Source organism: Impatiens glandulifera, chromosome 7, assembly GCF_907164915.1.
Source record: "Impatiens glandulifera chromosome 7, dImpGla2.1, whole genome shotgun sequence".
NCBI classification, from domain to species: Eukaryota; Viridiplantae; Streptophyta; class Magnoliopsida; order Ericales; family Balsaminaceae; genus Impatiens; species Impatiens glandulifera.
Genome location: NC_061868.1, coordinates 41758912 through 41768455, shown reverse-complemented (window position 1 = coordinate 41768455; position 9544 = coordinate 41758912). Strand labels below are relative to the sequence as shown.

General features: G+C 33.5%; 2 protein-coding genes across 3 annotated transcripts; one reads left to right on the top strand and one right to left on the bottom strand.

The window, feature by feature from the left end:
* The first annotated feature begins 255 nt into the window (after positions 1-255).
* On the top strand, positions 256-1294 carry LOC124945265 (ethylene-responsive transcription factor ERF014-like). The gene has a single exon (XM_047485665.1). The coding sequence runs from the start codon at positions 418-420 to the stop codon at positions 1120-1122; it is 705 nt and encodes a 234-aa protein (XP_047341621.1). The 5' UTR covers positions 256-417; the 3' UTR covers positions 1123-1294.
* Positions 1295-4631: 3337 nt separating this feature from the next.
* LOC124945264 (G-type lectin S-receptor-like serine/threonine-protein kinase At1g11300) lies at positions 4632-7909 on the bottom strand. 2 transcript variants are annotated; one of them, XM_047485663.1, is made up of 7 exons: positions 6506-7904; positions 6312-6419; positions 6052-6224; positions 5761-5971; positions 5358-5595; positions 5122-5272; positions 4632-5042 (listed from the first exon to the last, which is right to left on the bottom strand). In XM_047485663.1, exons 1-7 carry the CDS (start codon positions 7782-7784, stop codon positions 4713-4715), a joined length of 2490 nt encoding a protein of 829 aa, XP_047341619.1. In that variant the 5' UTR covers positions 7785-7904; the 3' UTR covers positions 4632-4712. The 2 variants fall into 2 exon arrangements, with proteins under 2 accessions (XP_047341619.1, XP_047341620.1); XM_047485664.1 differs by lacking the exon at positions 4632-5042 and having other exon boundaries at positions 5121-5255; positions 6506-7909.
* Between the last annotated feature and the right edge of the window lie 1635 nt (positions 7910-9544).

Sequence of the window (9544 nt, the reverse complement as noted above, 5' to 3'; positions counted from 1 at the left end):
TCTCAAACCAGCTTTTTCTTCTTTCATCACATGGTTCCTCAACTGTTTTCTTTTTTTTCCTTATTTTAAAGTATGTTAGTTGGAACTAGAAGTTTCTAGGTGATTAAAAATGAGGTTATGATGATGGATATAAACCTAAGTAAAAAAATGATAAAACAATTAGTAATGTACAAAAAAATCAAGAAACAGGGGTAATTTGGTCATAAAAAAAAGAAATAATTTAATTGAGTGGATTCTGTTTTGAAAATTAAAACTGGAGTACATCTGTCACCCATTGCAAGTAACATGCAATATTTCTTCTTCTTATATAAATCTCAATCCCCTTTGCCTTAAAATCAATTATCCATTTCATTCACACACAAAGAAGCTAAGCTAGATAACTATCAGTTCATCAAAAGACAATCTACCCATTATAATATGGTAATGAAGAAGAACAATCTTAGTATTGTTGTCGATCAATCTTTGCCATCTAGGGTTTCATCATCATCAACAACAACAATGGCCCAGAACATGAAGAAGAAGAATGAGAAGAAGAAGTATAAGGGAGTGAGAATGAGGAGTTGGGGATCATGGGTATCTGAGATAAGGGCACCAAATCAAAAAACAAGAATATGGCTTGGTTCTTACTCAACTGCTGAAGCTGCTGCTAGGGCATATGATGCTGCCCTTTTATGTCTTAAGGGCACTTCAGCCAATCTAAACTTCCCTCTTTCATCTTACAATGACCAATTATTAATCCCTATTCATCATCAACAATCATCAATCTTAATGTCCCCCAAATCTATTCAAAAACTAGCTGCAGAAGCTGCTTCCTCTTCTTCTTCTTCACCATCTTCATCTTCATCCTCATCTTCTTCATCTGGTCATGACTCAATGTCCCCTGTTCCATCCACACCAGAGGAAGAAATCTCTTTGGTCTCATCTAATTCTAATTCTAATGTGAATTATGATGAGCCATCATGGTATAATACATTTGATGATTCAGCAGAGTATAATCATGATATGATGATGATGATGAATGATAATCATCATTTGTTCTTTGATGATCATAATCCATCTCTAATGATGATTAATGAAGATGTCTATGAAGAAGGGGACATTAGGCTATGGAGTTTCTGCTGATCAGAAATATTTTTATTTAATTAATGATCTTCAAGACATCTTTCTTAGCTTGCTGCTACTGACAATTATAACTATACTCCAAGAACAATATATTATATTATTTATTAATTAAGTAAGTAAGAGAGAAGGGATTAATTCTATTGAGAGAGACATGTTTTTTTGGTTTTCTCATGTGAAGTTCCTTTCATATTATTATTACTTTGTATATTGTACTTTAATTAATTTTCAAATTGTAATATTATTATCTCATTTTATAAAATAATAAAGTACAAATAATTTTGGTTGAGTTCTCTTTTTATATATATATATATATATATATATATATATATATATATATATATATATTATCTAGTTTGCATTCAAGGGTGGTTGAAAACTAGAGTATAAATATTTGAAGAATGGGTCTTTTTATTTGTTTAGTCCATTGGGAGAACAAATATTATATTTTAAGTAAAATATTTATTTATTTTCAACTAACTAAGCTATCTGGTTTAATAAATTAATTTAGATATTTTGATAGGAAAAAGGGTAAAACATAGTAAGGAGAAAACAAAAGTCAGTTTCTCTATAATTTGAGGGCAGCTGTTTGTTTTCTTTAATTAGGGCACATGGGTGAGATACTCAATTTATAAGTGTCCTTATTTTGAATTCAAAAGTGGGATGACAAGAATATTAAATTAATTCGGATTTAATTTATCACCAAAAGTTACTTTAAAAAAATTGTACAAAATGACGTTATCTTGTTTCTTTAGTTTTAGGCTTGGGTGTTAAGAAAGCAAAAAAGTGAGATCTATGAAATAAAAAGGGAGAGGAGACACATTCTAAAAAATGCAAATAAATTAAATTTGTAATCTTGTGACAAGTAATATTTTTTTCTAAAAAAACTTGATTCTTTCTCACCTTAAGCAACTTGTTACCTTATATATTGATATGGTGGTTAAAAAAATGGATTCATCTAGGTGAGGAGTGTAGATAGAGTCGGGCCTAGTCCGATGATGTCAACCTCGATCCGTTGGACTACGAAGGCCCTCCTCTTGTCTCGGAAAAAGACGAGTGAGTGAATTATTTGCTTAGCAAAGTTATTCGGAAACACATCAAAGTATTCTTTTGAGTACTCTATAACGAGGATTCTAAATACATTCAAAAAGCTAATAGTTTGCGGCAGTCTAAGGTTACTATTGAGCTTATAATTTGGTTGGAGTGAGGATCGTAAAATTTGACTAACGAAAGATAGATGAGAAAATGCATTATGGCTAATTAATATTGTAGTCAATGTTATTATTACGACTCTTTCTGTGTTAGCATTGATAAATTTGTGGAGTCGACTATTAGACCGCACTGTCAACTTGTCTTTTCACAATGGTTGTTTCTTTTGGTCTTCTTATAATGGTTTTGATAGTTATTGTTATAAAACCATTTTAATTAAAAATAAATATAGCCGGGTTTTTGGCAAAATTTGTTGACAATTTTCTTTAACCAGCTTATAAGAGCTATTAAAATATAAATATGATCGAAAGAGACGTTGCAGTCAAATATATATTAATAGGTTTCGTATTCACTATGACTAGTTTTGTTTGCTTTTTATATACTTTCTTATCATGTACTCTATTTTTTTACTCTATTTTTTTTTTGTCGTGATTGATAATAGACCTTAGACATTGTAAAATTTACTTCTTTATCATTGTAAAAAAAATTCAAATACACCAACAATTAGTACCAATTTTACATAGAATGAATAAAACAACTTTAAAAATTTTTATAGTCTCCCATAAATATACAATATATAAATTTTAATCTATATAGATGTGTATAATTCATCTTAAAATTCAACTTTAAATGTATATATATATATATATATATATATATATATATATATATATATATATATATATATATTATACCCAAAAAATATTTATATATCTCACAATATAAAGGGTAATAATCCAACCATAGTTTTATTTATCAAATTAATTATTATCTTATTCAACCACACTTTTTATAAAAAAAAAAAAACCCAATAGAAATTTTCAATAAATTTATGAACATCAATTTCCAAACTCTATTATCTATAAATCACCCCATCAATCACCATATAATCCCAATGCAAATGTCTCCAAAATCTCTTAATAATTGGAATCAACATCTTGTTTGATTATTTATTTATTCCTCCAATAATAAGTGAAAAACTGAAAAATTAATGAAACCATTTTTATGCACATGGGTCTGTCTGTCTTATTATAAATTTTATCATGCAAAAATAAATAAATCATCTTTTAAGTATATATATATATATATAAGATATGAATTATGATATATCTCATTCCCATCCCCAATTGTTTTCCCATTTACATTGCATTTAGCCATTTTTTTGGAGGAGGTATATATATAGATTATAGAGGACCCCAGAGATTCTTCACCAACCTTGGAATTAATTTGGAAATATATTTAGCGACAGCATTATATCAATAAGATTATATGTGTCACAAAAGATATAGGATACGGGTGAGTCCCAGAAAATGTGGGTCATGTTAGGGGCCCACATTGGATCATGGACTTGCTCTTTGTGTGCGGGTCTGGGTCCAACACTGATGGCCCACTTCCAATGCCCTTGAAAGTTCTAAGTGTTGCATGGTTGGGACACATCATGTGGCCTTAATTATTACTTAATTAATTATGTAAGGAAGGATTATTGTTGTTAATCAAGGTTTTTGTTTATTAATCATAACTTAGTACGAATATTAGCTTCGGAATCTGCTTTGTGTTGTAGTTAGGAAACAGCACAATAATAAACTCATTGCGCACACATGTTGCATACATATAATCTAAGCGTTCTGTTCAATCAATTTTTATAACGATTGGGATCCATTTTTCAAAATCTTAAATCCTTTTATTGACGGGTGTTGATTGATCAGTTTAATTGTTACAGAATTAATAAATAAATAAATATATTTAAATAAACTAAAAGATAAAAACTAATTCATCATCATTTTGTAAAGAAAAACATTTTATATATATATAATAGACATGCATGTCAAAATTCAAATCGTTAAAAAAATATTTAAAAATAAATAAATAAAAATAAATTATGCCTATCATTTACTAATAGACTATAAAAACAATTATTGAAAAAAACGTATGTCGTCGCTAAGTTCGGTATAGGAAATTATGAACTAACAAGAACTTGGTTTCTTCGATTTTTATTGGTTCAGTTCGATTTTAATTATATTCCTAGGTAGAGGACAATAACTCATGTCTTTGACATCATGAGTTCAAGTCTTCGCACCAGAACCATTTAAAAAACAATCACTTATCGTAATTATGATTCATGGTCCTCAAGTGTGATAATAGAGTCTAGTCAATATCACAAAGGAATTATTAGGTGAAGATAAGAAGATTGTACACATATTTTCTATTAGAATTTAGGAGTGTCATCACATTGAATTCTAGATATCATAATAACTAGGGAGTAGTAACTAGCCATAAATTCTATATATCATAATAACTAGGAGTAGTAGGAACCTATTATATATACCAGCAAACACTAAGGAAGATGAACATTTTTTTCACACAAATTATAAAACTCATATATCCTATCTTCCATTCATCATAGTAATAGTTACCTGATTCACAGAACATCTTTCTTCATCCTCATTAGATGATCCCGTCTTCAAAGGCGAGATTCTATGAGAAGATGGGTTATGCTTTTGAGAAAACGGCGGCTGATTTGGCTGAGGAAGGTTCGTCATTTCGCTGCTCAACATAGAAAGAGCCAAGGAAACTGAAGGCCTGTCATCTGCAAATTCCTGCACGCATAACAACCCCACATGTATACATCTAAATATTTCCATCACAAACCCCTCCTGCGGTATTTTTCTATCAATTAAGCTCCCCACATCGCCTGCACTCCATAAATTCCATGCCTGTCATTAAATAAAGTACAAGTTAAACTTATCTACCAGCTTGTACTAAACAAAAGAAAACAATCTTAAAGGGACTTACCAAACTCAGTAGGCTTAAATACTGCATGTCATTGTAGAAGCTTGTGTTCCTTCTTCCACTTACAATCTCTAATAACAATATGCCAAAGCTGAAAACATCTGACTTCTCTGAAAATCTCCCTTCCATTGCATATTCTGGAGCCATATAACCACTGAACAGATTTATTCAACTTATAAGAAAAACCATCATACATATGTGTATATAGTTCCAAGAAAATTGATTATCAATCAACTTACTATGTTCCAACAACCCTTTGGGTGTTGGCTTGATGCTCGCTGTATCCAAATATCCTCGCCATGCCAAAATCTGATATTTTTGGGTTCAGATCATCGTCTAGTAAAATATTGCTGGCCTTTAGATCTCTATGAATGATCCTTAACCTAGAATCTCTATGAAGGTATTGAAGCCCCCTGCCAATTCCTTCAATGATATTCATCCGTCTCTTCCAATCAGACAACTCTTGGTTTTGAGAATCTGAAAGTATACTTAAGAACATATGAAACTCGAATTGAACTTAAACTACTTTTTTATTTGCATTTCATATAACCTTGAAACATTTGCTCTCGGGAATAAGTGTGGCAATACGGTCACCAAAACTTTTACTAATAAAAAACTTCAGCTTTAGATTGTAGTACTAACCAAAGAGGAAGCCATCTAAGCTTTTATTTGACAAGTATTCATAGACCAACATCTTTTCTTCACGTTCCACACAGCACCCAACTAGACGAACAAGATTACGATGTTGAAGCTTCGAAATCAACTTAACCTCATTGAGAAACTCTTCCTGTCCTTGTCCAGAGTTACTGGAGAGCCTCTTCACCGCTATTTCTTGTCCATTTTCTAGTTTCCCCTACAACAAGAACACCATTTCCTTAATATTCATCGTAAAATTTTAACTGACTAGCTTTAAATCCTTCTAAAGGCTTATACCTTGAAAACAGGACCAAAACCGCCCTGCCCAATCTTATTGGCTTCTCGAAAGCTGTCAGTTGCAGCGAGCAATATTGGAAACTTGAACTGCGGTAGCTCCTCAAGTTTATCCTCCGAAATGTTATCACTTGAATGAAGAGGGTGTAACAGAATCCCATTTGTTTTCTTCATTCCTGGTCCAAAAAAAAAAAGTGTCGTCATCTACAAAAAAAAAAATTATGATGATTTGTGCTCAAAGCATTGAGAAAAAAGGAAGTTACCTCGTTTCTTTACAAACCAGACCCAAGAAAAGCAACCAAGGACAGCAACCGTCGCTAGTCCTACGCTCAACAAAACTACTGGAACTACTTTATTGTCTCTCTTTTTATCTGTTAAAACAGAACAATAAAGTGTGACATTTCAAAAAAGGGGCTGAAGAGACTTTATCAAAGAAAATACGAGATTAACATAGTACCCAGCACTGAATGTGGCACACGAACATAAACATCTATTCCGGCAGCATCAAATTTCTGCATATCAATCAACTTGTTTCCTGCCCATATCATGCAACCAATGCCATCATGATATGCATGTGCTAAACAAGAACAGTTGTTTAGGCAATAGTCAGGGCAACTGGCTTCTGCTACAACCGGCACCCACTCTGTGAAATCTGGAGCTTTCATCGTCTTCAGCATCAAAAAACCATCTTCTTTACTGTTATTTGTTCCACACTGCAAAGGTTCCTGTCTAACACATCCAGATGTGAAATTACCATTATCCCATTCTTCTGCATGTATTGGCACAAAACCAGCCAAACATGAACAAATTGGAGAGGCTTTTTTGTCACAAATTCCAAACGGACCACACTTTCCGTAGAAATCGCAGCTATTGTTAGGTGCAAACCAACCAACTACCGAGTCCTGCAACCCCTCATACCAAACCCTCCGCTCCACCGCACCTTCCGAAGTCAATTGGAAGTACATGAGAACATCTTCCAACGTGTAGCTGAAGGTCAAGTATGTAGATCCTTGCCTGTCATCAACTAAGCCTATTGAATTTTGAAAGTAGGATAACATGGACTCTATACCAACAAAAGCCTGCCCATCCCAGGGACCGCTTCGCCAGTGTGGTCGAGTACCTTTCCATATAACGATTTCAGACAGTCTCCGGAAATCAATTCCTAGAGAGAATTCTCCAATGGATGGATCTGATGGACTAGTCCATGATGCAACAGTGGTCTTGTCACCTGTGTTCAGATCATAACTCAATCTCATCGTCTGGACAAATGAAAGAGACGGATAATGAAAACTCTCCCACAATATTCTTCCACTTGAAACATCTTGCATGATAAGGTTGCCAGTATCTAAAAGCAGAGAAGTTGTGTTTGTTGTGGAAGTTGTAAAGTTTGATGACCAGATAAGTTGTTTTTGTCCATTCAAGACTACAAGATTGCCATCTTCGGATATGGTGACTGATCCCAAAGAGTCCTTGATAGGCTCTCCTCTGTTGGCTACCCATATCACTGTCAACTTGGGGATTTTGTTATACCAAACTCCAAGATATCGATCCGTTGAACTGTTGAGGCTGAAGAATCCCAATTTGAAGATCCCATTGTTAGAGACAATAGTTTCTGGATCAACAATGGGGAGGTTGAGGGTTAAGTTGGTTGCAGCAACTGAGCATAAAAGGAAAGAAAGATGTATTAGCAACCAAAGAATTTGAATTGATAATGAATTACAGAGGACAATTTTCATAATGGATTTAGAAAACCCTGGTTAACATGAGAAAGGGTATTAAGAATTGGGTGTTGGAACTCTAATGAACAGTTCTTAGTCATTGCACTATGTCATGAAAAGAAGATAGGTTTCCTATTCTACAGCCGTCAAAATGGAATTTCAACATGTGAACACAGAGACTCGTTTTTCACTCTTATCGTAACTAATTTGATTTCCAATAATAACCATTCAACGGGGAGACAGGTGGAATGAAATAGGGGAAGAAGAAGGACCCACAGGGAATGAATGAGTTATTAATTCAACGATTCTTTTCATACAATTTCTAACAATTAAAACTAATAATAATAAACTTGATCATAACTAAGCTTAACTAGAACTGTAGTAAAACTCAAGCTAACTAAACAAAACTAGTTAAGATTCGTTCAGAATACGATGTTATGAGGCTACAATGAATTCAGATTGAACTGGATTAGACCTATCACCTATATCATGTGCAGCTAAGTCCGTTCACGATATACGAAGCCTAATCCTTCGAAATACTTATTGATTCACTTGTAGTAGCTATTGTAATGATACTTGATACGCGTATGGAAGGAACAGAAGTGAAATCAGACAATTGATCCATTCACCGGCGAGAGGAAGTTACCTGGAAGAAGAAGACCGGAGAACCGTTAGGAAACAAAAGAGGAGTCATCCATCATCCATGGCGATCAGATTCAACGAAGAAGTCGTTTTCTGATAGCGAACGCCTTCCCGCGGCGGCGACCTGTTTTCGAGAAGAAGCTACAACTACCATTTTCGGTTTTAAACAAATTTATTATTGATAATTTAAACTAGCTAGTTATTGAAAATCAATGTTTATATGTTATTAGATTATAGATTAAATCTGATCCGGTGCAATTTTTAAAAAATATTATAATGGTCAAGGACATTTAAACATGGTTTTAAACGGGAAATTGGATGAAATGACCCCCCAAATAAGGTTATTTGCATCCGTGGTAATGTTTAATAATTTTTGATCTGATGACCACTTATTTTTTTTTTGACGATTTTACCCTTTTCGCGTAACGCGAAGGGAGTTCGCGTTTCGCGAAGTGAAACAGTCTTGATATATATACTCAAATTTTTTCATTTCTCTCATTTTCTTTCTCTCTCCTCCTTTCTTTCCTCCGGATTTTGTCGCCGGCGGCGTAAACTCCGGCGACTTCGACTATTATGAATGAAATCTACAAGATAAGAAACCTAATCCCCGAATCTATGTTTGTATAACAGATTTATGTTCTTATTTGTATTTCTTAATGAAACCCTAACCCTAAATATGTTCTTTTTGGTGATATTTGTTCATATTGAATCATATTTGTTCATATTGGGTTATATTTGTTCATATATGTTCATATTTGTTCATATATTGGTTTATTAGTTCATATTGGTTCATCTTATTGATTGTTCTTTTGGCTGTGATGATATTTGCAGATGATATCGTTTCTGCTAGTTACTTAACGAAGCGTTAAGTACTTAGCGAAGCGTTATGTACTTAGCGAAGCGTTAAGTACTTAACGCTTCGTTAAGTACTTAACGCTTCGTTAAGTACTTAACGCTTCGTTAAGTACTTAACGCTTCGTTAAGTACTTAACGCTTCGTTAAGTACTTAACGCTTCGGCACGCGCGCGTAGGAAGACGAAGAGGCGCGCGTATATGCACGCGCCATACCATATATTTTAAAAAATAAAACATTTGGACATTCATTTCTTTCCCTCTTCTATCCTCTCGATTCCTCT